Source organism: Vigna unguiculata, chromosome 6, assembly GCF_037176805.1.
Source record: "Vigna unguiculata cultivar grain cowpea cultivar isolate G323 ecotype 2 chromosome 6, ASM3717680v1, whole genome shotgun sequence".
Taxonomy (NCBI): domain Eukaryota; kingdom Viridiplantae; phylum Streptophyta; class Magnoliopsida; order Fabales; family Fabaceae; genus Vigna; species Vigna unguiculata.
The window spans coordinates 38208078-38236009 of record NC_140797.1 but is presented as its reverse complement, the minus strand read 5'-3'; the positions used below and the strand labels follow the sequence as shown (position 1 = coordinate 38236009).

Sequence of the window (27932 nt, the reverse complement as noted above, 5' to 3'; positions counted from 1 at the left end):
TCAATTAATCCGAAAAAATGGGTTTGTTGATCAAAATACTAATTAATTGTGTTAAACATCATTTTATATATATCTTTATAGTTATTTGGACTTGTATGAATTTGAGTACTTACATAATGAATATCCAATAAATATGTGTACGAGTACGGAAGAGATATTTATTTGGTAGGATAGTTACTATCCATATCGTTGACATTCCTAACCATAATGCGGTAGAGCAATCTAAGTGAGAAATTATAAATTTTTTCAGGAGGAGAGTATACGTAGTAGAATACAAACAAATACGTATTGAGAGAGGGTATAAGAAAAGAAATGTACGATGATGATTACGTAAGAAAGACGAAGGATAAAATAAGTGCTTGTGAAGAAGCATCGAGGAGGAGTAGGAGGGATTGAATATCAACAACTATGCACCCTCGTCAACTAACGCGCCCAAACACGAAAATAATTGTCCACATGCAACTTTTGATTTTTTATCATAGTCCCCTCCATTTTTGACTTCTCTCTCACCCTTCACGCGTTATTTTGCCTTTCTGCATCACTCACCACTTCCTCTCTCTCATTTCCTATATATATTTTCCCAAACACTATCTTCGTTTCGTAACACAACTTCATCAACCCCTGATACAAATACAAATAAGCGGTTTTGAATAGGTTTCGTTTGGTCAGAAGCAGCGTTAACTGAAGGGATTTTGACGTGATGGAGATTGAAGAGCATCAAATAGAGTCATGGTCGGAGACGGGGAGCTCCGGGAGCCGGAGCACGCGAGTGGGCTTCAGCGGGCCCATGAGCGGCCCATTGGTCTCCAACAAGAAGAGCGGCAAGAAGAGCGCCAGGTTCAAGGATGAGGAGGAGTTGGTGGAGATAACGCTGGACGTTCGCGACGACGTCGTTTCGGTTCAAAACATCAGGGGCGGAGACCCCGAGACCGCGCTCCTCGCCTCCCGCCTCGAGAAGCGGCCCTCCTCGCTGTCGGTGCGGCTCCGGCAGGTCTCGCAGGAGCTCAAGAGAATGACCTCGTCCAAGAAGTTCGACAGGGTCGATAGGTCCAAGTCTGGCGCCGCTCGCGCTCTCCGAGGTTTCAAGTTCATGACCAAAAATGTCGGAACCGAAGGTTGGTCGCAGGTGGAGAAGCGCTTTCTTGACTTGGCCGTTGAGGGCAAATTGCCCAGAACGCGCTTCGGTCAGTGCATTGGTAAGCATTCTTTCTCTTCTTTCTTACTTTCGCAATTATTATTATTGTATATAAAAACCAATATGCTCAGTGTATGAAAAATTTGCGATAACAACACACTTTTATCGTTTTATGTTTTATTCATCCTTTCTTAACATTTTTTGTATTATATTATGTACGATGATATATTATAAAAAATGTTAAAAGAAAGAATGTCACTGCCATAGCCACTCTTATAAACTATAGTTTCTCCTGCAGGATTGGTCAACATTGCATAATGTTTCTCCCTTCATTTTTATAAGTTATACTCATGCATGCATCTAGACGTTTTTATTATTATTTTTTATGTAAGTCACTTAATATTTTTATAAAATAATGTATTTTTTAATATATCCCTCTACTTGCTCCATGCTTTAATCATTAGTTTACTAAAGTAATTTAATTTTTTTTTATTTGAATATTGTTAGCAAATTTTAATAATTTTCGAAACCTTTACAAGTTAATTAAGAAATAGAATAGTAAAAAAGTTTTACTACAGTATTGAAGAAAACCTTTGCTAAATGTATTTTGGACAAAATGATTTATAGGTATGCACGAGAAGGAGTTTGCTGGGGAATTATTTGACGCATTATCTCGTCGTCGAGGCATAACATCAGCTTCCATAACAAAAGATGAGTTGCGTGAATTTTGGGAACAAATTACCGACCAGAGCTTTGATTCAAGGCTCCAGACCTTCTTTGATATGTAAGTTTTCAATTCCTCAGTGTTTTTTTTTTTTTTTTCATTAAAATCCTCATATAATATCTATAATGTCCTAAACCCTGTAAACTATAGAACATCGTCGGACATTATGGGACATTGATCCGCAATTATTTTCCGCTATCAAACAGAAAAAAAAAAAAAAAAACGCCGCATTTCGTGCATTTGCATATGAAACACGCGTCATAATCCAGTTATTGACTCTATAATGTGAAACATGGGAAGCAATAATAGGAATGAGACATTTCTCTAAGAAATTGAAGACGTTTTTCGCAATTAATGCTGCTGTGTGGTTGAAGTAAGAATGAATGAATGATTTAATTAATGAAAATAGTTCTGAGGTTAATTAATTACATTTGTTTATGACACAACCAGTCCTTTTTCATGGTTAATTATTATCCACTTTTTTGGTACAAAAATAGTTGTATATAGGTAAAGAGGTAAACATGGACACAATTTTTTCTCTGAGCATTTGTTTAACAAATTGAATTTTTTTCATCTAAATTAAGAAGTGTTCACCTATTTTACGACTAAATTCTTCGAGAATGTCAAATATTTATTTGTTGTTGTAAAATGTGACTTTTAAACACTTTTAGGGGAAAAAAAATCTTTTATAATTCTTTACTGGTGTGAGTTGTTTTATTCGTTGTTCAAACCTAAACATATTTTGTAATGGGATTAGGTGTGGAATAGTCCAGGGTAGGGTAGAAAGTACGAAGAAATCAGCATATATAATAACAATTGAATATTCTAAAGACAAATTAAAAACATGCACACTTCTAAAAGAAAGGGAAAAAAAAAATTAAAGCTTTGCCCTTTAAGGAAAAAGAAGCAGTCAACGGATGGATGGGTTGACTATTGAAAACTCTGTGTGAAATTATCAGCAGCTATTTGAGAAACATTACGTTTACGTAGTATACATATCCAAGTAAAAAACAAAACAAAACAACTACTAGTTCATGTTCAATGTCAACATTATTGAATTTTGATTGGACCCTCACCCATTTCCTGCGAAACTGTCCCTAAATAATTTGAATTCATGTCAGGGTGGACAAAAATGCCGACGGAAGAATCACCCAAGAAGAAGTTCAAGAGGTGAGTGTTTACTGTGATAAAAATAATTATAAGAGCTCACTCTTTTACAGTGACAATAAACTAAAGGTGATTTTACAAGAAACTTATGGAAATGTGAACTTTATGTGATTTTACAGATTATCGCCTTAAGCGCTTCGGCTAATAAGCTGTCGAAACTACAAGAACGTTCAGATGAATATGCAGCTCTTATCATGGAGGAGTTGGATCCAGACAACCTTGGATACATCGAGGTTTGTGTTCTATCATCAAACTACTGAAAACTAAGAATACTTGTCTTAAATTTCAAACTTTTCAACTCACCCACTGCAACTTGCAGCTGCACAACTTGGAAATGCTTCTTCTGCAAGCACCAGCACAATCAACTCACATAACAACGGATAGTCGTGTGATGAGTCAAATGCTGAGCCAGAAACTGGTCCCAACCAAAGAGTACAACCCTATAAAGCGTGGGTTCCGGGCACTGGCTTACTTTGTGGAGGACAATTGGAAAAGAATCTGGGTTATTGCTCTTTGGCTTGCAATTTGTGCTGCTCTTTTCACTTGGAAGTTCATCCAGTACAAGCACCGTGCCGTGTTCCACGTCATGGGCTATTGTGTCACAGCAGCCAAAGGTGCTGCTGAGACCCTCAAGTTCAACATGGCCTTAATCCTCTTACCCGTTTGCAGAAACACCATCACTTGGCTCAGAAGTAAAACCAAGTTAGGCATGGCTGTTCCCTTTGACGACAACATCAACTTTCACAAGGTAATAACATTAGCATAATGTGTCACACGAAGATTATCTTATCATTATCACAGTACATAGTTTCGTTTTTCTTTGCTGATAATGGTTTTGATTTGATACAGGTGATAGCTTTTGGCATTGCAATTGGGGTTGGGATACATGCACTTTGTCATTTAACATGTGACTTCCCAAGGTTGTTACATACGACAGATGACGAATATGAGCCCATGAAGCCATTTTTTGGAGAAGAGAGACCCGATGATTATTGGTGGTTCGTGAAAGGGACAGAGGGTTGGACCGGGATAACCATTGTGGTGCTTATGGCTATTGCCTTCACTTTGGCTCAACCCTGGTTCCGAAGAAACAGATTGAACCTCCCCAAGCCTCTCAAAAAGCTCACTGGCTTCAACGCCTTTTGGTACTCTCATCATCTTTTTGTCATCGTCTATGCCCTTTTCATCGTTCACGGATACTACTTGTACCTCTCCAAGGAATGGTACAAGAAAACGGTATGCACGCATGCATCAACTATTACCACCCTTTAACTTTGCTTCATATGAAATATTGTTCTTAATTCAGAATTTATTTCCACAGACTTGGATGTATCTTGCAATTCCTATGATACTATACGCATGCGAGCGATTGCTTCGTGCTTTCAGGTCTGGCTACAAAAGTGTCAAGATTTTGAAGGTAAAACATCACCTTCTCTCACTTGAAGTTCTTATTAAGTTCAATTTTTCGTTTTTTCTATTATAAACTAATGTTTTCAATGCATTTTTCTTGAAACTCAGGTGGCAGTGTACCCAGGAAATGTGTTGGCCTTACATGTATCTAAACCACAAGGATTCAAGTACTCTAGTGGACAGTATATTTTCGTTAACTGTTCAGATGTTTCTCCATTTCAATGGTATAATAAACATTCCTTTTTTGTTACTGTTATTCTGTTACACATTACTATTAAAACTTTCTGGTGTTGACGAAGTTGACAACGTTGTTGTGTAGGCATCCTTTCTCTATTACATCAGCCCCAGGAGATGACTATGTAAGCGTTCACATTCGGACATTGGGTGATTGGACATCACAGCTTAAGAATGTTTTTGCCAAGGTAAATTTTGCTCGAGACACAACCATTTATCCTAAAAAATGTTGCATATAATGTAATACCTTACCTTGTTATTTATTCCATTATGCAGGCATGTCAACCAGCAAGTGGTGACCAGAGTGGTCTTCTGCGAGCTGATATGTTACAAGGAAACAACATACCAAGGTAAGTTGAACGATAAAGGCAACGATTTTACTTCTGAAAACACCAAAACTGATTCCTAGTATTATACTGATTGTGGTGAAATTGAAATTGTTTTTGCAGGATGCCAAAGCTTGTGATCGATGGTCCTTATGGAGCTCCAGCACAAGACTACAAAGACTACGAAGTGATCCTTCTGGTGGGTCTGGGAATTGGAGCCACCCCTTTGATCAGTATCCTGAAAGACGTGCTGAACAACATGAAACAGCAGAAAGACTTAGAAGAAGGGATGGTAGAAAGTGGAGTTAAGAACAACAAGAGGAAACCTTTTGCCACCAACAGGGCCTATTTCTACTGGGTCACTCGTGAGCAAGGTTCCTTCGAATGGTTCAAGGGTGTGATGGATGATGTTGCAGAGTACGACAAAGATGGAATAATCGAGCTTCACAACTATTGCACAAGTGTGTACGAGGAAGGAGATGCTCGCTCTGCTTTGATCACCATGCTTCAATCTCTCCACCACGCGAAAAGTGGTGTGGATATTGTTTCAGGGACAAGGGTGAAGACACATTTTGCTAGACCAAATTGGCGCAGTGTTTTTAAACATACTGCACTCAAACACCCTGGAAAAAGAGTTGGTGAGTACTCTAATATTGCTCAAGTTCAATTTTTTCAATTCAATTTTGTATCATATTATCTCATTTTTCTATACAAATCGATTAATTTCAGGTGTTTTCTACTGTGGGGCGCACACATTGGTTGGAGAACTTAAAAGGCTTTCTCTTGACTTCTCCAGAAAAACCAACACTAAGTTCGATTTTCACAAAGAGAACTTCTAAATTCTTTTGTCATAATTCGTTATTTTTTCTTAACTGTGATAACGTGTATAATTTTCTGGGTTTTTTTTTTGTACTGGGTAGATAAGCAGCTAGCTGCAGTGGGTTGAGGTTTATACATACATGTATAAAAGAAATTGTATCATTTTGATGTAAAATGAACGATGAAATTGTTAACAATTAATGTTACCATCGAAGAAAGCCTTAAATGATTATCGCAACATATACCAAAGTGCTTGACTCAATTTCATCCACGATTTAGTGTGTATATATGCAACATAATTTAGTTCATCTTCCAACGTCATGTACCACACCACATATCCATACTTCTAACGAATCTCTGTACAAAAAATATGTCAATTTTCGCATGATAATGGATCGCATTTCTATTTCTGGAAAACTATTTTTTCAATCTAGAAAATTGCTTGAAAACTAGACTAAAACCATGGGCATGTACACATGTAATAGTCCCAGAAACTATGAAGTAAATTTTCCCAAACGATTTTCAATTGCAACTGCTTGGATATTGATGGAAATTATGACTAGAGGTGTCAATTTGGCCCAGTCCACAGGGTTTGGCCCTGACCCATGTGGGCTAGAGCCAAAAAAGCCCACATTGAAAAAAAGCCCCCAACAAAGAAGCTCACAGGGCCAAAAACCCTACAAACGACCCCAACGGGCCCGACAACCTGTATGGACCTGACGACCCAAACAGGCCCTACGACCCAGACGGGCCCTACGACCCGAACGGGCCCGAAGACACGTACGGGGCCGACGACCCAGATGGGGCCGAAGACACGTACGGGGCCAACGACCCAGACGGACCCGACAACCAGGACGGGCCCGACGACCCGGACGGGCCCGACGACCCAGACGGACCCGACAACCAGGATGGGCTCGATGACCTGGATGAGCCCGACGACCCGGACGGGCCTGACACCCAGACGGGCCCGACACCCAGAGGGACCGAATGAACCGAATGGGCCCGACGAGCCGGACGAACCCAACGACCCGGACAGGATCGACGACCCAAACGGGCCCAACGAACCATATAGGCCCGATGATCTAGAGATGTCCAACGACCCGAACGGGCCCGACCACCCGAACGGGTCGTCCGGCCCATTCGAGTTGTCGAGTGCGTTCGGGTCGTCGAGCCCGTTCAGGTCGTCGGGCTCGTTCGGGTCATTGGGCCCGTTCGGGTCATCGGACTCGTTCGGGTCGTCTGACACGTCTTGGTCGTCGGGCCCGTTCGGGTCGTGTGGCACGTTCGAGTCGTCGGGCCCATTTGGGTCGTCTGGCTTGTTTGGGTCGTCGGGCCCGTTCGGGTCGTCAGGCTCGTTCAGGTCGTCAGGCCCGTTCGGATTGTCGGGCCCATTTGGCTCGTTGGGTCCGTTCCGGTCGTCGGTCCTGTTTGGGTCGTCTGGCACGTCTGGGTCATCGGGCCCGTTCGGATTGTCTGGCCCGTTCGGGTCGTCGGGCCCGTTTTGATCGTCGGGTCCATACGAGTCGTTTGCCCGTTCGGGTCGTGGGGCTTGTCTGGATCATTGGGTCTGTTTGAATCGTTGGGCCCGTTCGGGTCGTCAGCCCGTTTAGATCGTTGGGCTCGTCTGGGTCGTAGGGCCCATTTGGCTCGTCTAGCCCGTCCGGGTTTTCGGGCCCGTTTGGTTCGTCAGGCCCGTCCGTGTTGTCTGGCATGTCTGGGTTGTCAGGCATGTCCTGGTCGTCGGGCCCATCTTGGTCGTCTGGCCCGTTTGGGTTTTTGGGCCCGTCCGTGTTGTTTAGCATGTCCGGGTTGTCAAGCTCGTCCTGGTCGTCGGACTCATCTTGGTCGTCGGGTCTGTCCTTGTCATTGGGTATGTCCTGGTCATTGGGCTCGTCCGTGTTGTCGAGCCCGTCCGGGTCATCGGGCCCGTTTGGGTCGCTCAATTTAATCTTTGACTCTGGCTTAATGTAGTATTATTTGGGGGGCTAACCCACCTTAGCCCTAGTCCTAACCCACTAGAGAGGGGGTTTTGGAGGCTGGTACTTTTTTTTGGACCCCTCATTTAGGACCCCCCTAAAAGGGGACTTTATGAAGAGTGGTCAGGGCTGGCCCATGAACTGGGGTCAAATTGACACCTCTAATTATGACATATCTTCAATCTCATGAAAGTTACATTTCTTTCAAGTAAAACCTCTGAAAATATGGGTTGTTTCTGCAGCAAGTGGTTACAAGCATTGCCCTTCATTTATGTATATATTTATATCAAAAGAATTGTAAAAGAAACAAAAATTCACCTTCAAAGGGTGTCAGGGGCTGATTATGAAATTCACAAAACAGAAAAGGTGAAGAGGCATCAAATGCTATAATGATAAGTATCCATTACATAAACCACAATCGCATCAAGTTTTTAATAACTATTTAGAAGAAGGTAATTTGTACATAACAGTATATATGTTGCTATATTTTATTTTAATTAAAAGTCTAATGTTTATATTGATATTATTTTTAAATAATTATGCATAAATTTTTCTATAAAACTTACAACGATAATTTGTACGACATTTATCCAGTAAAAAATTATATCAATTGTATAACATTAAATCTTAATTTTTATTCGAATAATGATATTTTGATTATTAAATTTTGACAACTTTGAAATATTGAGAAAGAGAAAATAAAAACCAATTAAAAAATAATACCTAAATTATAAGAAAAAATTATCAAAATTTAGTAATTAAAAAATCATTTTTCTTTTAATATAAATGAAAATTTGAAATGTGGGATTACGTTTAAGAAAAGTTACTATTAGATAAAATCCGATAAAAAATTGATAGCAATGATTAAATCTATAATATTAATATTTATTGAAGAACAGTCCAGAAAAAAATAATAGTATAGACCGGAGACATTGCTTTAAATTATTAGAACAATAACAAGAAGGAATTTCACCAAAAAAGTAAAATACTTAAAATAGTAGAATACATTTCCCTTTACTTCCATAGGATATATATATTGATGCCAAAGTATTAGAGCATCGTTTTCTTGCTTTTGAAGCATTTCAACCAGTTTCAAGCACCCTTCTGCTACACAACTGAAGCATCTCAATTAGTTTCTGTGTTTCCAATGGCTGCAACAGAAACAAGAGTCGAAGTTAGAGAACCAGAAGAAGGTTTAGAACATCTCACGTGCAAGGTTGAACATTCATTCTTCTCCCTTCTTCTCTCATAATTTCTCATCTCCACCAGATTCTAATCCTCTTCCTATCGCCTCTGTTCTCCAGAGCTGTGTGTTGAAAGTCTCCATTCATTGCCAAGCCTGCACAAGGAAAGTAAAGAAAATTCTACAGAGCATAGACGGTAATCATGTTTAAAACCTAACATCCTCGTAAATTTCCTTCAATCTTACCACTCTATTAAAATCTCTGTTAACGGTTTGATTAGTTTCTTAACTGAAGCTAGTGAACGGTTGTTTGTTTATTCTGAAATTCCAAGGTTGTCTTAATTACTACGAATTTCTCGTTGAGCCAGGTGTCTATTGCACAACGATTGATTTGAAGGAACAAAAGGTGGTGGTAAAGGGGAACGTGGACAGCGATACTTTGATTAAGAAATTAACGGAAACAGGGAAACGAGCAGAACTGTGGCCTGACCAACCCGAACTGAAGAAGAAGAAGAAGAAAAAGAAGAAGAAGAAGAAGAAGGCAAGCACAGAGAACAAAGAGAGACCGAGCGAGCAAGAAAGCAGCGAAGAAAGTAACCCAAGCGGCGACGAGAAACAAAACATCAACAACGAAAAGGAAGCTGTTAAGGTTGTCGTTCAAGACACGGGCAAAATCATGGAAGGTGGCAACATGATCAGAAGCAGCGAAGGGTTTTTCAACGTTAACAGAATGGGTGAAGGAAGCGCAACCGGCTTAGCCGGTTTGCAGTTCCAAGAGCCGAGGATGGAGCTGAGGCAAGCCATGACTCTGCCACCCGGTCACCAGTCATCGATGGGGGAGAGAAGGGTTACTATCAACGTGCCGGGAATTGACGATAACGGAGGAGCGAACGAGGGTGGGAGTGGAGGGAAAAAGTCGAAAAGCAAGGGGCAAAAGGGGAATGTTGTCATCAACGGTAACGAGGGTGGTGTTACTGTGGTCGAACACCCTGGTGGAGATTGGAACCCCAACCGGAACCAGATGCCCGGTGGTCATGGACATGGCCCGGGCCCAGGCCTGGTTACTATTTTGGGCCCACCCAATGAGAGTCCCACACGGCATCAGTTCCCACCGCACTATCATGCACCAGCATCTCCGGTGTATGGTGGAACCTACCACCCAACAACGTATCCCTCCGTCACCCGCTACGGTGCTGCGTATTATACGTCCTCGCAACCGTATTCGTATTCCCACGTGTATCGGTGCGCTGGGTCCGAGTCAGACTCAGAAACTTATCCTTCACCTTCACCACCCTCTTATTCCTTCGAATTGTTCAGCGATGAAAACCCCAATGCATGTTTTATCATGTGAGAGATCATGTCACAACCACCTTAACTAACTTTCTTTTCATCGTTAGTTAGTTAATTAGTTACTTGCTCTGTGCTTCAGTTAGGTTAATGTTAATCTCGGTGTGTTCTTCTCTTTAACTTGATGCGTGAACACCGGGTGTTTTCGTTTGAATTCTGAGTAAAATCATTTTATTTTTGTCTCCCAGATTCTCAAATCTTGTTTATAGGTACGAATTAATTAATTAATTATGATTTTATTTGTGAATCAATCTTTTTGGGGAAATTTTTTAAATTGGAATAAGATTCAGCTATAAGAAAATGGGAATGGGATTGAAGTTGTTGAACCGCTGAAAATGCCATCTTTAAATCTATGAAAAAGCTCTTTTTTGCTTCGATTCCCCCATCAACTTGATTATGCTTTTTGGAGATTCCCTTGTTATCTCTTAGCCAAACAGAATTTGGCTAAGAATTTATTCCTTTTCTTGCACAATTCAAAGCGCTGGAAATTTTAAAATTTACCTTCTTATGAAGTATGAATATGATGTCATTAGCTTTACGTTTTACTCTCCTTTTTTTCTTGTTTGCTCTGTGTTTTCATTAGCTAGTTTTTATGCTGCAAAAATAACTATTTTAAGCTTATGAACATTCAGCAGCAACCAAACACAACGTAGTGGTAGATTTTAGCTAATCACACTCAACTTTCTATCCCTTCCTATTGGTCCGATCAATATTCTGAGGAACCTGGTTCTTTCTCTGTATCTTTTCTCTTTTGTTGAGTATTCCTTCTGTGTTCTATACAATTCCAAACCACCTTTATCTTTAAGAGCAGTTGAATTCACATTCAAACCTTCAATAATCGTAGGCTTCAACTATTCATCTTCTCACACACGATTAATCTTTTTTTTTTGGGGCGGATAATATGAAATACATAGAATAGTTAGATTATTTCTTGAAGAGGATCTGATACAAAAATAGCAAGTATAGCTTTCATGTATTTAGTTGCACTTTTTTTCTATGTACATTGATGCAATTCAATCCAATTCATCCTATCCTTTCACAAATCTACACACACGACATAATAAATTAAAGTTCGTATGCTCCATTTTTTTTTAAATCAATGTCTGTTTAATAATTTTTTCACGTTATTCTTCTTTATAATTTTCAAATATATATGTGTGTGGCCTAAGAGTTTACTTATTCTTATACGAAACTTTGTGTGGACCGAGCAAGAAGGGGGCATTGGAATCACATCTTATGAAATTAAAGGATAATGCCACCTTACCCGTGTCAAAGTTAGCGATGACAAAGTGAGTCCGGTCTGTTTTGATCCGTCTCGTGTTTTGGTTCGCAAAGTACGGTTCGGATTGGTTCGTTCCGCAGTTTATTATTGGATTCTTTTTTCTGGTCTGTTCTGTCTCGCTGGTTGGTCCATGGCCCGCGAGCTGACCTGCATTTGTGATGAGTGAATTTTTTTTTTGTGTTGAGCAAAATAAAAATCTTTTTATTTTTTCATAATGATTAATATTCATTTTCTATTAAAATAATTCAAATTAGTTTACCTAAAATGCAATATTATAATTAAAGTACAATTGCAACATGTCACCTTATAAGACATGTACCTAAAATTGCATAAAAAGATATTTCATATTCAGTAACTAAAATCATTATCTTATATACAATTGTTATACATAAACATAATAATAATAATAAAACAAATAAAAGAAAATGAAAGAAAAAACGTGATAAATGATGTGAGAACTACAAAATAAGAACATATAATTTTGTAAGCGGGCTAGCAGGCCAGCCCGCTCCGTCCCGCCTTTAGCCTGCACGGGCTGCGGATCTATGCGGGCCAATGAGTTCTACATTTCAACCCATCCCGCATTTTTTTGTGCAGACCTGGGAGTCAATCTAGTCAGAATGATGCTAAATTAAACATAACATTGAAGACCAAATTGAATATGTTTAATAATCTAAAGAATCAAAGTGAATTAAATAAAATCTAGGATTAGAGAACCAAATATTTAAGCCTAAATTAAAACTAAAAAACAAATTGAATTTCATTAATGAACATCTGTAAAACAGCAATACAAACACATGATCCAACGGTGAATAGTAGCCTTCTTCCCGCCAAAACGCGAACCCTAATAAAGCGCGTTACGCACTGTGCCGCGTGGAACGAACTATGGAATTCAAGTTAAGCGATAACGCTCTCAAAACCTTTGCGCGATGCATCACTTGTCTCGCACGCATCGGAAACGAGCTTGCCATTCAAGCCTCTTCCTCTCAGGTAACAATAACATTCCTCTGCAACTCCAATTCTCATTTTCTTCATTTCCGTTTTCACCATTTCTCAATCCGAACGGAATTTTGCTTAATGATAATTTCGAACCAGATTAAGAGACGCGGAAAAACCACTTCTGTTTTCTCACTGTTTGCAGTAGCTCCTTACACTTTAGTTAGGGTTTTGTGAGCATAATTAGTGCTTTAAAGCGAACTGGAGAATGTTGATTATTGATTGTTCAGGAGTGTAATGCTCTGGTGTACTACTAATTTTTGTTTCTTGATTTGTTATTGAAGCTTCTTTTCCACACTATTAATTCTTCGCGTTCGGCCTACGAATGCATCGCTTTCAATCCTGACTTCTTTGACGCGTATACTGTTTCTGGTAATTCCGTGCAATGTAGTGTGCTTCTGAAGGTACGGACCGGTCTTTTCTCACTTTAAATTAAATGAGGTTTGCAAATAACAAGTTCTTTCTCACATACTCTGATTAGGCTGTTTGTGCTGTTCTAAGGACACCTATTACGAATATTGATCATTTGACTGTGATACTGCCTGATCCAGATGCTCCCAAAGTGCGGTGGATTTTGGATTGCTATAATGGTAAATTGCTTATTTAGTGTGTACGCTATCTCTGGTGGTTGCTCGACAAGGGAAAGTTATAGTACAAGAAATTGCATTTGGATTTAATTTGGTTACCATGGGAGACCAATCATTTAGTTGGTTTCTGAATTAAAACTAGCCACATTTTGTACTTGGCCAATGTTATGGAAACATACTTTTAATATTGATGGCATGCCCCCTTTCTTCGAGTGGGTTAACTTCTGCGTGTCAATTGCATCTTTTATCTTGGTCAGCAGCTAAAGGATTTGTTACTTCCCATCACTATACGCAACTTCCTCTGCAGATTTTGAAGTCTGCTGCGTATTAATGTTCTAAAAGTCTATAGTAGCAATTTTTTTCTTAAATGAGCTTAATGAAATTGTTGTAACTTCAATTCAATGTAATTTACTGTTTAAATGGTGTTAGGCATCTCATAATTTATGCGGCTATTTTCTGTGTGTGGTTTCCAACACATGTTTGACTGTAAGGTCGATTAGTAAGGATACGTTTTCATGACTGCAGGTATGAGAAAAAGCTATTGGATTACTTGCAATGTAGAACCTGACATACAACACTTGTCCCTTGATAGGCAAAAATTTCCCAGCAACTTTGTTGTGAGGCCTCGAGATCTGAACAGGTTACTTGCTAATTTTCAGTCCTCTCTTCAAGAGATCACTATCATTGCAACAGAACCTTCTGCTCTACCTCTTGATGGTGCAAATGAAATTGGTGGAAAGGCTGTTGAACTTCGAAGTTATATGGACCCAACCAAAGGTAAAGAGGATTCTTTTGTTGGTAGCTATATTGCAAACTGTATATATTTATGTTTGTGGATGTCATTGCAGACAATGATACATTGCTGCACACCCAACTATGGATAGATCCTAAAGCAGAATTTTTGCAGTATGTTCATACTGGAGATCCAATAGATGTGACTTTCAGTGTAAAAGAATTGAAGGTATGGCCTTTTGTTTGTAAGATTTTGTATGAGAGTTTAGCAAATGTTGTTAGAGATTTAAGTCAAATGTTATCATGTTTTTAAAATTTTATCATGTTTTTAAAATTTTATCATGTTTATCTCTCAGAATTTGTGTTATTCTTTCTTTCTTCCATTCTATGATAAATTAGAGTATTAAAATACACTTGGTATTTTTCTGATGAAACTGCAGGCATTTCTTTCATTTTGTGAGGGCTGTGAAGTTGACATCCATTTACATTTCGAGAAAGCTGGCGAGTAAGATGTATTTAATATCTAACACTGTTTATCCTCAATGGCATGGATTGTCCTATGAATACAAATTCATACCTTCTCTTTTATGTTATGGCATCATGCATATTGCTATGATGAGTGTAATTATCATAGATTAAACCCCAAATAGAACTAAGGAAATGTGAAAAGATGCATAGACAAATTGTCTTGGATTTTAGTGTGGAGAAATAAGCTACATACGCCCAAATAAATCGACATATTTTCTTGCATTCGGAATTTTATACTTTTATGTTTGTTTTTTGTAGTTACTATTTGTTATTTACGTTATTCTTGTATGATACTGTGTTCGGCAAGCAGACCTGTTCTTTTGGCGCCTAAGTTCGGTTTGGAAGATGGGTCTCACTCAAATTTTGATGCAACCCTTGTGCTGGCAACCATGTTAATATCTCAGCTTCATGAAGGGGCTGTCTCAGAACCTCCTGCGGGGGCCACCAGAGCACAATCTCATACTGAAGAAAGAAATGCATCTTACATGCAGCAAGAGAACTGTAGAGCAAATGCATCATCAGAGCTTCCATCTGATCACACCCGTATTTGGTCGGACCTCTCAGGTTGTTTAAATATTTGGATTGGATAATTTTTTATTGATCAAAATTCTCATAAGCTTTTTCATTTTGCAGCAAGTGTGTTTAAAAGCATTAGTCCTTTGGAAGAGCGGCAGGCACAAGGAGAAACCGTTTTTAATGATGATGGTGGAAGAGAAATTCAAAGAATTAGAACAATGCAAATTTCTAGAGTGGCATCAGTTGCAGGAAATAATCCCATTGACTCCAATTTGTATCCTTGATACTGCTGTTTGTGCCAATATCTTAGAAATTCTATCATGATTTACTGTCCCAGATGATGCTGCAGCTGCAAATGTTATTGTAATTTCTTTGTTTATATCCATTACCTGTTTGAATTCTCAGAGCAGATACAAAGTATGGGGTGCTCAAACTAGACACTAGGAATAAAGCCGTTTATATGGATTTTAGACTTGTTTGCCTGTTGAAACCCTTTTAATTTAAAGCAAATTGCTATCTTCATTCTCTCTTACTCTCTGTACCTTGACTGATGTCTCAGACCAACTGAATTGAATCATGGACCAGAGACTCAAGGTTAGTTAGTTTTGCTTTTTAAGGGGCGTGCCAAATGTTGTTGTAGTTTCATCAGCAACTAATATAATTGGTACATTTTACCCAGATGTGCTGCGAGATAATGTTCAAGCAATTTCACAACATCACCGCAGTAATTGGATTGAGGCTGAAGAGGATGATGAAGACGAAGAGGAGGAAAATGAGCAGTGCATTCAGTCAACACCGCCATACTATGAAGAGCATTAATTTAGACAACTCTACTGTAATGGTTCTCCTTTATCTCGACTACCTGCTTGTGGTGATTCTCCTAGGTTGCCTTGTCTTTTGAAGTTTTTTCTAATTGATCCAGTAATCCATCATTTAAAATGATAGAATAGCCATATATTGTTGACTTTCTTGTATATATTATACTATTTAACCTGCACAAAGGCCTAGTTTCTTACTGATAATTAGTCTACCTGTTTCGCTTCGCTTAAAACATAGGGGATACAGTATATGTTCTGACAAGCTTCCTGTATTCCCCCATTAGTCTGTTCTTGATCCTACTATGTACCCCAGAACTCTTACCCTGATCAATGGACAAATGGACGATGATCGCATTTTTAAAGGGTTCATTGATCGAAGTCTTGACCGTTCATGTCACCTGATAATACAGAAAAAAAGTTAAGGAAACGTGGTATAATGAAGAGATAAATGTTGTGATCCGACCATGAAGACACTGTCGAGGAATTAGATGAATCCGACGTTTAATATTAACTTAAAATTAAAGGAGGCAAACCAATGTTATATGTTCCTTTCCTTTCATCGTAGACAGACTGATTAATTGTTTACATTTATTCATATTCTTGAAATTTAGGATCTATCTTCTCGTACTCAAGAAGCCAACTGACTTCGTTTATATCAAATATCTCAAAATCGTAGTTTTTAATTTCCTTGTTCTTCTCAGGTGTTATTGCTTAAAACTAATCAATATTGGTTTGAATTTCTACACGTCTTATGTAATTAATGACAGAAAATATATGCCTTGATTCATATAATTTATTTCAGTAACTCCTTCAATTTCAAAAGTGACATCTCTTTTTAATTTTTTATATAATTAAATAAAATATTCTTTATTGACTATGAATTCTATGGTTGTTTAACTATGGTGTTTTTTATTCTCTTTATTTTCTTGTAGTAACAAAAAGAAAACTATGATTTTTTTTAGGTTTAATTACTCGTATAGTATTCATTTTGGGGCTAGTGTGTCAAATAGGTATCCGGTTTTAAAAAAGTGTCAATTGCATATTAATTTTTAAAAATTGTTTCAATTAGGTTTCTTTCAGACAGAGTTAACTAACATCGTTAGTCAACATGTCATGTGTCAATCTGTGATTTTTTTTAAATTTTTTTTTTTAAAAAATTACTTTTTTTTAATTTTTTAATTTTTTTTTAATTTTTTTTTAAATTTAAAAAAAAATGCCACGTGTCAAGTCCTTGTGTGACACGTGGCATTGTCAGTGCCACGTGGCATTGCAATGCCACGTGTTAGTATCACTATCAGAAGTCATTATGTTGATTTCAATTTAGTTTTCATTTATGTTTTTTCGTTTCAATTGAGTACCTATTTATGTGTATTTGATTCGATTTTGACATAATATTTTTTAATAATTAAAATATTTTTTTATAAAATTAAAAGTAATTAAGTATAAAAGTTTTACAAAAATTAAGTATTTGATATTTATATTAAAATTTAGTGGTAAAAGTTATTTTATTAAGTCATTTTTAATAAAAAAAAATTACTATAACATTCATACCAATAGAAATTTTGATTTAAAATTAGTAAGACACAATATTGTTCTATTTTGAAAAAAAAAAAAAAATTAACAAAACATGAATACTTAATAAAAAAGTAATTAATAAAGTAATATGTTAAAAAGTCGTTTTTAATAAAAAATATTAGTATAACATTTATACAAATAATAAATTTGGTCTGAAATTGAGAGAAACATTATAAATATTAGTACTTAATTTTGTAAAAATATTTATACTTAATTATTTCTAATCTTATAAAAAATGGATTACAAAAATATTTTAATTATTAAAAAAAAAATTGGGACAAAATTGAATCAGATACACATACTTAGATATTAAATTGAAACAAAAAGACATATATGATAACTAAATCGAAATTAACACAATAAGATCTGATAGTGACACTGACACGTGGCATTACAATGCCACGTGGCACTGACAATGCCACGTGTCACACACAGAGACTTGACACGTGGCATTTTTAATTTTTTAAAAAAAAAATTAAAAAAAAGTAAAAATTTAAAAAAAAATTTAAAAAAAAATTTAAAAAACCATATATTGACACGTGGCAAGTTAACCAACTCTGTTTGAAAGGAACCTTATTGAAGCAATTTTCAAAAGTTGGGATGTAATTTTTTTAAAACCGGGTACCTATTTGACACACTAGCCCCAAACTGGGGTACTATACGAGTAATTAAACCTTTTTTTTATCTAAGATTTTCACCTTTTGCTTCTCTTTTTTTAGTTGAATTTAAAAATACCCGCTCATCATTGTTGAATTTAGTTCTGTATAACTTCTAGCTCTTGGAATTAGAATTTCAATTGCTGACTGTACGTCCATATTTGTAGTTATTCTTTTGAAGATTCATAGCCTGTCCCAACTAATTATTTATTTATACGTATATTTCACATTATTTTTCTCGATCAAATTCAACTACATGATGATTTATGTATGTATCTGGTTTGAACTGCCTATATAATGCATTTTTTCTAGTTTATTGCCAAATTCTGGATTGGGTTTGTAGATAATAGATAACCCTTCATAATTTTTAAAACCATTATGGACAGCTGATGGTGCCTCGTTGAATTAAAAGGTGCTCCGGTAAAAATGCTAATTTTTATGGTCCACTGGTTTAACTCTTCAAACGTTTTTTGCTTTTGCTGTCAACTTATGGGCAAGTGATCTGATTGCAAGGAGTGGAATGTGGAACCCGATTTGGGCTTCTGTTCGGTTAAGAAAATCATATTTAACCTTTTAGCTGTTGTGATGAGATAAAAATACAGAATCTTAGGGTCTGTTTGGATACAAATTACAAGTATTTAAGAATTTCTATGGGGAAAATATAGAACTATTTTTAGTAGTTAAGTTCTTTTAATTTTATACCCTATCAAACTATTGCTGCCTTACCCTCAAATCCACAATTAACATACACTTCCGGGGGGAAATATTACAAAGCAAACCTGCACAGGTTCGATAACTTGATTTATTATGATTCGTCTGTATGCAACCTCAAAACATTTTATCTTTTTATTTCTGGTTCTAAATTTTGTATTTTTCCAGTAAAGCATGGTGCAAATCGGTTTGGAATTGGCTTCAATCTATACATATGAAGCTTTCTTAAAGTCCGAGATATATAGAACGGACCAAGAAAAATTATAATGCTGGCATATTGTGAAGGTAACGCTTTGTATCCATTAGTTGTAAATTTAAACGAATAGCTATTAGATAGCAGTATTATACTGTTACTTATCATATATTGCACGCGACTACGTATGGACGGGAATACATTCGGGATAAAATCCATGCTTTGATGTAACTTTCAGAAGTAGAAAATAAATTAAAATGAAATATGAACGGAACTAGAATATAACCTTATAGTTTGTAGTTTGATAAATATTCATTTGTGAACTTTCATATCTCATCTCATCGTTGTGCTGTATCTTTTGACAGCTAGTTTGGTTGACTATTTAGAGGCGAGAGGACTTGGAGCTTTGGACCACTGAACGGAAACCATCAAACTCTTCCAGAAGGTAGTACCGGAGATTTTCTGCAAAATTTGTGGTGTTTGGGATGTTCGACTTGATGGGACTCGTTCAACGGTTTAAACCAAATTCCGGAAAAACGTAGATTTGACTTTATCCTTTTATATGCAAAATCTTCCTTTGACATTTGCCGTTATTCAATAAAATACTGCTCATTAGCCAAGAAAAATCGCACTGTTTTTCTTTCATTTAATCTTATATTCTTTAATTATTTTTAGTTTTCTTGAATTAGTTGTGACATTAACGAAAGACAAGAATAAAAAAGAAAAACTAACAAATTTGATAAAATTTGGAGTTGTTTTAGGAATAAATAAAAGCATGATAATGTGTTCTGACATTTGTCTCCGTTCAGCGAATGGATGAAAACGGAGAGCGTGGTGATTAAAAAATAGTATAAATTAGTGAACAGAGGTGACGTTTAGATGAAATAAAATAAGCATTGATGATTGACGAAAGAATAAGATTACTTATAGCATTTGATTACTTGATTTGGTGGTATGGTATGGCAGCTGGTAGCTTTGGAACGCGTAAACACCGTCTGGCACAGAGATGTGTGCGGGTCCCAACCCTTCTTCTCCCAACGACTCTTCTCTTTGTCTCGTTGCACTTCGCTCCTGGTGAGTCAGATTAAACTTTTTATTCTTCAATATCTCTTTCTGCATCTCATGTGCTTCTCTATTAAATAAACACCATCAAATAACGATTATGCCACTTTCAAAAAATTACCACACAATTGCTGTCACGATTCCAAGAACAGGGATTATCGCATCATATAAGAAGCACAATCACCACACATGTTCATGTCGCTTCCAAAATTTGTTCTAACACCAAGAACCCTAAATCCTAAAGAGCTTTTTTATCGATATTACTCGTTCTTCTTTTTTATTATTCAATACCTTCCTTTTTTTTCACTTGGCTAATGTTCCCTCTAGGAGAACCTTCTTCAGCACTACTTTTCTTTCCTTTGGTGGGAGTAGCACATAAATAAAATTGTTGAACGTGTACGAATTAGAAAAAAATATATAAAATTATTGTACATTATTAGACAATGATCTAACTTTAGTTAAGAAAAATAAGATAAAAGATATTTTGATTTGTGAATTCTAAGTGAAGTGAAATTTTATATTCTAATTTTTCTTTTGGAAGAACTAATAAGCTTAAAAAAGAAAGTGAAAATGGAAGGATATAACCTAAAACCAAGAATTCAAATTATTTGCACTTAGATTAACTTGTGATATTTTTATCTCAGTGAAGTGAAATTTACATTCTAATTCTTCTTTTAAAGTACTAATGATCTAAGCTTAAAGAATAAACTAAAAATTGAAGGATGTGACAAAACAAATAATTTAAACTATTTACACTTAGATTAACAATTAATGCTTAATGTTGATCAATCTTGCTATTGATATATATCATTCAATTCAACTATTTTATTTCAGTGTGGAACTTTTAATATAAAACTTTTGACTGGTACTTAAATTCCTTATACTTTTTGTAAAACATTGAAATATAAATAAATGATAAATCTGTTTTATCTTTTATGATTGTATTCGTCAATTTCTTCTACTCATATGCATTAGAGGTATGCGAACATCATGAGCCAAAACAAGATTTTTTGTTTGCTGAAAATCTTAAGTCAATTTTTCTACTCTGCACAAATCTGGTGTGCTCTGTATTTCTCAGTAATGCTATTATATTTGGGACTGAATTTCAGATTCCATTGTACCATCATAGAGGGAAAAATTCAATGATGTGTGTGTAGGTCAGAGTTGCACTATAAAAGACTGATATGTGGTCTTTTTTTTCTGGTAAACTTTCTGATTCTTAAGTACCCCATGGTGGAGCCACCATAGCAAACAGAGGGTATGGTTTTTGGTGCCACTTGCTATCAGTCCACATTATACCTAAGCAACTTTGTGCTTTGATGCTAACCTTCTGTCTTCATCTCTTCCTTCAACCACATACACACTTTCAACCAAAGTTGAAGTTGAACTAATAACAACCCTTTGTCCCCCCTTTCCCTTCACATAATACCAAAATATCTGTTCAAATGATGGGGTTGAGTGTTATATAAAATAGGTATAACTTCCAAGGCTATTTCTTACATCAGGAACCTTAATATAAGAAGACAATGAAATAAGGTCAAACCATAATCAAGATCCATATATATTTGCCAACCTAAGATAGTGTAATCTTTTGTTTTGTTGCTTTATCTCCTGTTACCAAACAAACATTAATATTGTACAAGGTAAAAGTAGTTGGAAAACCTGACAAAAACCCAAACGAAATGTATTTTCTGTGATGTATATGCTAACTGCGTGTTCGGTATTGCGTCAATGTGATGTATTGATTTTCCAACACAGAATCATATCTATTTGATTTCCAAAATTAATTAAAGGATAAAAAATTATGTTGAACGAGGAGTAATTAATTTTTTTTTTTTGCGTTGGAGAATTGATTCAAGAGGAGTTATACAAGTCTCTTAAAAAAACAAAATAATCCAAGATAGAAGTAAAGGAAGAAAAGAATTGAGTGTCATTACATGTTTTTCCATTGTATACAAACTGTTATACAGTTCTTGTACCTTTGTCAAAAGTAATGGACATTCTAAGAAAGCTACAATTAATTTTTCTAAGAAAGGCTACAGCTAATGAATATAAAGGCCTGTTCAAATGAGTTTTTTCTTTTTCTTTTCTCTAGTCTTTGTTATACACTACATGGTGCATTATAAATCTTTAATCACTGTGTATGAAAATGAGGTGTTGAACATAAAAAGAGAGAAAGATAAATAGCATAAACAATATCAATGAATGAAGCCAGACAAGTGGGGTTGGGAAAGGAAAGGATCCTCTTAAGTGGAAAAAAAGTTGAGATGATGAAGTGGTATGATTCTCACCAGTCACCACTTACGTTTTCAAACTTCACTTTATATTTAAAACATTATTTGTTAGTAAAAAGTTGAAGGGTGAAGATGCCATCTTGTAATAATGTTATTACAGGGATTTTTTCAAGAAATTTTTGGATTGAAGGAGAAGTTTTGTATTAATTAATACATTTAGGTAATCGAAACTGTTAGATGAATATTGAACTAACATTTTATTCAACAAAACTAACTTTATATATATATATATATATATATATATATATATATATATATGCATAGATGTTTGAAAACATAACGTGCTCTGGTTATTGGAATATTAAACCAACTTAGGAGTGGAGTTGAATGTTCTTGTCTCCAAGAAGAAGAAAGCGTTGAAGTTGATTTATTTTATAAGATACAGAGAAATGTAGTAAAGGTTGTAAGTATTCTTTTATTTTTATTTTTCAAATATTTTAAAATTTGGTTTCTTTTTTCGATCATGATTAGAACAAAACAACTAATAATAACAAGGTTAAATTATTCATTTGGTCCCAATTTTCGTATGTAAATTTGAATTTGGTCCCTCAATTTTAAAAAAGTGTCAACTAGGTTCCTAATTTTGATAATTTGTTTCAATGAAGCATCTTCCGTTAAAATGACAGAAACGGCGTTAAGAGCACAGTGATGTGAAAATGTTAGACGGGACTGAAGAGTGAAGTGGCACATTAAATGTGGTACACATTAAATGCCAATCATTAAGATTTGAAGAAAAAATTGTATTGATGTGAGTGAAAATTGAACGAGAAAAATAGAACAAAAAAATCGACGGTAGGATTTGGAATGAGAAGAAAAGAGCCAACGGCTGGGGAACGACTAGGAATAGATGAAATTCGAAGTGGTTGGTCGGAGAAGGCAATTTCAGAGTGAATGAATATCGTTGAGGAGTCTCATACGCACTTTAGGATGGTGCTTGGACTCAGAACCATTTAGCATGTGAGGGGGATTAAGCACAAACATGGTGGCTACTGCGTCCGCGAAGTCAAATCCCATTTAGCTGAATGTCGAACCACTCCTTCCTCCAATTTCGTCCACGAACGCAAACCCTAGAATAATCCCCAATTTGAAGCTTAACACACATGCCCTCTCTGTTTTATTACATCTTAATTACAACATTAAATAACATTCAACTTTTTTTCCAAATTAATTATTTATTACAGTATTTCAAAATTCCATGTGTACCACATCTAATGTGCCACTTCACTGTTCAGTTCCGTCTAACATCTCCACGTCACTGTGTTTTTAACGTCGTTTCTGCCACATTTTAACAGAAGGGACTTCATTGAAACAAATTATCAAAATTAGGAACCTAGTTAACACTTTTTAAAATTGAGGGACCAAATTCAAATTTACAAACGAAAATTGGGACCAAATGAATAATTTAACCTAATAACTAAGGTACTTTCTATCTTTAGATATTTTCAATCTTCCTTATATATGCCATGAACATTCTTGATGATTTGAAAATTCGACTACCTTATTTGATTATGTTTTAATTGATTAAGAAATTTAAATTATCCTCTTCATATGTATGAATAGTTTAGAAAGTATATAAAATAAGTCACTGAACAATGTATAATTACATCTTCAAGTTCTGTCCCAAGAAATTCATCAAGAAAAACTAAACCACTACGCACTAACAAAATTTCCTTCATAAAATTAGAACCGAAATGCAAATTAACCACAATGCAGAAATGTGTTTAAACTGGAAATGAAAATGATGTGGGCTATTGGAGTATGGGGATTTGGGAATGGAAGAAATTGTTTGAAGTATTTGATGAAAGAAATTGGGAATATAAATTTTTTTAACATGCTATGGTTTGCAAGTTTTTTGTTTGTAGCAAAATACCTTATATGAGCCTCTACAAAATTTAACTTTGCAATTTTTTAACACACTCAAAATTGAGAAAGTGAAAGTTATGATTATTAAAAAAAAAAAAGGTTATGAGAGGAGATTTCAAATGACAAACAAGAGAGAGACACTCCTGATATGAAATGAATAATTTTTTTACTTGACTCTGTTCCCACCTTCACAATGCCGCACTTGTATTATTCAAATATGAATTAGTTATTCTCTTTGCTTTCTGTTCTTTATATATCTAAATCCTTACGTGAGAAACTTAGCTGTTATCCATCATTGCATTGTCTTGAACAAGTCTTCAAAACTTTATCTCTATCAATGAAAACCCTTACCTGGTATTCATTAAAGTTAGACATTCTTAAAAGCCATATATATGTTCAAACATTTGAAAATTGATAGTTGGAGTAGCAGGTGAATATAAAACTAATGCACACATCATAGAATGTGGTTGTGGTTAGAAATACCTGCGTTTTTATATCGCATGTCGTGTTTAACTACTGCATGTAAGTGGAACTTTTTTTTTATCAGATATTTTCAAACATATAATGGTAAGAGTTGCTTTTAGATAAAAGGTAATGATGTTAATCATCTATGGTCATTCTAAAATTTTTCACATTTAACCGATTAAGAATTTTTTTCATTATTTTTAAATAATTATTACAGATATTATATATGTATATATAATAGAAAAAAATACAATAAATAGTTATTTATCTCCACTAATATATTCTTCTACAAAGGTATCATCTATTAAGATATAATTATAAAATTTCCAAATTATTTTTTATAGAACAACTGAAAATAAGAATTTGAATTAAGAATCACTTTTAAAGTATAAATTTTCAAAAATTTATATTTCAAAACCTTCAAATGTTTATATGAAAAAAAAAACTCGGTTCAGTGAACTTTTAAGGGTCAATGAAAATCACACAATTTACAAATGGGTTTAATTTTTCTTGGGGGAGTGGCAAGAGTGTAAATAAAGGGTAATCGAGTGTCATTGTTGAACGCAAGGGTCTTTTAAACTGGTTGCTGGAAATGCTGCCGTTACTCTGCAAAACCAAAGCAACAAGGAATAGACAGAGCGAAAAATTGCTATCGTGTGAGCTCCTCTGAAGGTTCATTCATTCCATCAACAACAACAACAACAGAGAATAAAGAAACAGAGCAAACAGAGGAAGAAACACACATCAATGGCGAACTCGTATACGTGGCTCTTCCTCGCGATTTGCGCCACCGTTTTGCTCCTCTCTTCGTCGCCGACAGCGGAGGCGGGACCGCTGAGCATGGAAATGGCGTGGATGCCCTCCATGGAGGAAGAGTTCCAGCTGGACAGCGAGATCAGCCGGCGCATCCTAGCCACCACGAAGTACATAAGCTACGGTGCGCTCCAGAGGAACACTGTCCCCTGCTCTCGCCGCGGCGCCTCCTACTACAACTGCCAGCCTGGCGCTCAGGCCAACCCCTACAGCCGTGGCTGCAGCGCCATCACCAGGTGCAGAAGCTAAATTATTATTCTCTTTTTTTTCTTTTCTTTTTTAATATTTGGTATTCGCGTTTCGCTGTACACATGGTGATGATATTCAATGTTTGTTTATTATTATGTATTGTCCTGTTGCCGATAAATAATTACTATGAATGTCACTCATTCATCATCATCTTACTGTTATTAATTACGATTTACTTCTTATGTTATCGTCCTTTAGTTTTTCCATTTTTCATTAGCCAAAATAACTAGGTCAACTTTATGCACAGTTCATAATTTTGATATTTTATGGTTTATTTGTGGTTGCCTAAGCACACTGCTTTAATTACTCTTCACGCATGCCTATACACATAAAATTGAATTTTACACGTTTTACTATGAGATTTCTTTGGGCCTGGGAATTTTATTTAGAAATCCAAGTAGAAGCTTTGGTTTCGGCAAATTTCATTTAACTTTCAGTACACCAAATTTAGTTGCTAATTTTGTCAACTTGATGGAATTATTTATGTCTTTCTTTCTTGAGAAGAAGAAGATAATAAATAAATTAATGGCAAAAAAAACAAGTTGCCGGCAGAAGAGTTCTTGTATTATAAAATGTATATCTAACAAACAAAGAAAGATACAAATCCCCAGTTTTTATATAATTTTTTATGGTTGGGTTGTTAAGGGTTCCTTCCCATCACATTCTATTGTTCTAAAACCAAAACCAAAGTAATAGGATTTTATTTTAATGAATAAATTTTGTTTCTAATGTAATAAGAAAAATTATAGTAATTTTAATGTACAAAATTTTCAAAAAAAATTGTTACTTCACTATGTATTGAGTGAGATTTTGGATGGTTTTATTTATGTGTAATTAAAACGAGAGATTCCATTCATCATGGTTTGGGACCACAGTAATTAGTATAAAGTTCTGGCACTGTTTAATGTGGAAGGTCAATTTTTTGACAGAGATTTTCATTTTCATTATTTAATAACTTCTCAGAAAAATAACTTCTAATGAATACAACATGACCCATGGCCTAGTTAATAATAATGCATTTTTGTTTATAACCATTGTCAATTGATACTTGGAAAAATGTGGTATCTGTTTGGTAACATTTCTCCTACTCCAGTTACCTTCAGAAACAATTTGTCATAATCACCAGCCTCTAATTATGGTTGTTTAAAGGTCATTATTATACGAATCATCATCATCATCATCTCCTCTTTTTACTTTTTCTAGTTAAAACTTACTTGTACCCGGTTAAACATAAAGAAATAAACTAAGTTGTGGTTTAAATTAATTTTGTGATTTTATTATATATTTCGCTATTAATACATGTACCCGGTTTTATATTGTAATATGAAAATTTAATGGTATATTATAATGAAAAAAAATGTTTATTTTAGTATTATTAAAATGGGGTGCTCTTTATTACAGTGTTGAACAATAATTGTATATTTTTTTAATATTCATACATCGCGTATTTATTATTTATTGTATCCTATTATTTTTAAAATAAATATATTGATGTATTGGTTACATGTCAAATTCGACACACTTATCGTATCCGTGCATCATAAATGTAATCAAAATAAACTTTTATATATATATATATATATATATATATATATATATATATATATATATTAAATGGAAAGACAAATAACATGAGTAATTTGTAATCATAATGTATGTGTATAACTATAAAAGATATCAATTAAGAATTCAGATAAATGTGTAAATTTAACCATTATGATTATTCATAATTTTAATAAAAAAAAATTAATACTCGAACACTTAAAAGAATCAAAATCTATTAAATATAATTATTATTTTATTTTGAATGAATATTTTATTAGTTACATTTTTAAATTTTGTTTTGGATGCAATGTATTGTGCTTGAAAATTCAAAAGAATGAAATTAAAAAATAAATAATCTTTATATGAGTTGGTCCATAGGCTCATGACTCAAATGTTATACATGATTTGTAAAAAATTGTAGCCTGCATTTGTTATATGGGTTGAGTTATGAAACCCCACCTTTTGTCCGCAAAATACAAAACGAGATGCAGGTTCAGAGAAGTTGTTTGGGTTATTTAAAAAAAAAAAATCCGGAATGATTATTTTATAAAGTATTTTTGGATTAAAATATAATTTATGTTTTTCTTTCGAGAGATATTTTTGAATTAAAAAAATACTTTTCGGAAAACTTGTAACAAGTACTTTTTTTATATTTTGGAATCACTATTCTAAAAGATTTTACAAATTCGAAAATACCTTACGGAATAATTATTTCAAAATATAAAA

General features: G+C 35.2%; 4 protein-coding genes and 1 long non-coding RNA gene across 5 annotated transcripts; all 5 read left to right on the top strand.

The window, feature by feature from the left end:
* Positions 1-594: 594 nt before the first annotated feature.
* On the top strand, positions 595-6047 carry LOC114187879 (respiratory burst oxidase homolog protein B-like). Its single transcript, XM_028076275.2, has 12 exons — positions 595-1196; positions 1763-1919; positions 2981-3029; positions 3146-3259; positions 3346-3774; positions 3876-4262; positions 4348-4443; positions 4545-4660; positions 4756-4858; positions 4947-5020; positions 5120-5634; positions 5726-6047. The coding sequence occupies exons 1-12, from the start codon at positions 701-703 to the stop codon at positions 5833-5835; spliced, it is 2646 nt and encodes an 881-aa protein (XP_027932076.2). The 5' UTR covers positions 595-700; the 3' UTR covers positions 5836-6047.
* Positions 6048-8833: 2786 nt separating this feature from the next.
* Positions 8834-10504, top strand: LOC114187121 (heavy metal-associated isoprenylated plant protein 35). Its single transcript, XM_028075254.2, has 3 exons — positions 8834-9007; positions 9096-9171; positions 9343-10504. The coding sequence occupies exons 1-3, from the start codon at positions 8939-8941 to the stop codon at positions 10323-10325; spliced, it is 1128 nt and encodes a 375-aa protein (XP_027931055.1). The 5' UTR covers positions 8834-8938; the 3' UTR covers positions 10326-10504.
* Positions 10505-12405: 1901 nt separating this feature from the next.
* Positions 12406-16149, top strand: RAD9 (cell cycle checkpoint control protein family). The gene is made up of 10 exons (XM_028075452.2): positions 12406-12593; positions 12884-13003; positions 13081-13189; positions 13712-13963; positions 14035-14147; positions 14359-14423; positions 14757-15010; positions 15080-15236; positions 15522-15556; positions 15642-16149. Exons 1-10 carry the CDS (start codon positions 12489-12491, stop codon positions 15779-15781), a joined length of 1350 nt encoding a protein of 449 aa, XP_027931253.2. The 5' UTR covers positions 12406-12488; the 3' UTR covers positions 15782-16149.
* A 2204-nt stretch (positions 16150-18353) lies between these two features.
* On the top strand, positions 18354-19541 carry LOC146885871 (uncharacterized). Its single transcript, XR_014995986.1, has 3 exons — positions 18354-18798; positions 18891-19007; positions 19281-19541. It is a non-coding gene; the product is annotated as an uncharacterized LOC146885871 (long non-coding RNA).
* A 5643-nt stretch (positions 19542-25184) lies between these two features.
* Positions 25185-25811, top strand: LOC114188921 (protein RALF-like 33). Its single transcript, XM_028077591.2, has one exon. The coding sequence runs from the start codon at positions 25347-25349 to the stop codon at positions 25659-25661; it is 315 nt and encodes a 104-aa protein (XP_027933392.1). The 5' UTR covers positions 25185-25346; the 3' UTR covers positions 25662-25811.
* Positions 25812-27932: the final 2121 nt, after the last annotated feature.

Bases quoted from the DNA above. Each gene is read 5' to 3' on its own strand.
- RAD9 (XM_028075452.2), top strand. From the start codon at position 12,489: ATGGAATTCAAGTTAAGCGATAACGCTCTCAAAACCTTTGCGCGATGC. The intron at 15,011-15,079 runs GTTGTTTAAATA...TTCATTTTGCAG, and splicing joins TATTTGGTCGGACCTCTCAG to CAAGTGTGTTTAAAAGCATT. The intron at 15,237-15,521 runs GTATCCTTGATA...CTGATGTCTCAG, and splicing joins AATCCCATTGACTCCAATTT to ACCAACTGAATTGAATCATG.
- LOC114187879 (XM_028076275.2), top strand. From the start codon at position 701: ATGGAGATTGAAGAGCATCAAATAGAGTCATGGTCGGAGACGGGGAGC. The intron at 1,197-1,762 runs GTAAGCATTCTT...AATGATTTATAG, and splicing joins GCGCTTCGGTCAGTGCATTG to GTATGCACGAGAAGGAGTTT. The intron at 4,661-4,755 runs GTATAATAAACA...GTTGTTGTGTAG, and splicing joins GATGTTTCTCCATTTCAATG to GCATCCTTTCTCTATTACAT.
- LOC114187121 (XM_028075254.2), top strand. From the start codon at position 8,939: ATGGCTGCAACAGAAACAAGAGTCGAAGTTAGAGAACCAGAAGAAGGT. The intron at 9,008-9,095 runs GTTGAACATTCA...TCTGTTCTCCAG, and splicing joins TAGAACATCTCACGTGCAAG to AGCTGTGTGTTGAAAGTCTC. The intron at 9,172-9,342 runs GTAATCATGTTT...TCGTTGAGCCAG, and splicing joins AATTCTACAGAGCATAGACG to GTGTCTATTGCACAACGATT.
- LOC114188921 (XM_028077591.2), top strand. From the start codon at position 25,347: ATGGCGAACTCGTATACGTGGCTCTTCCTCGCGATTTGCGCCACCGTT.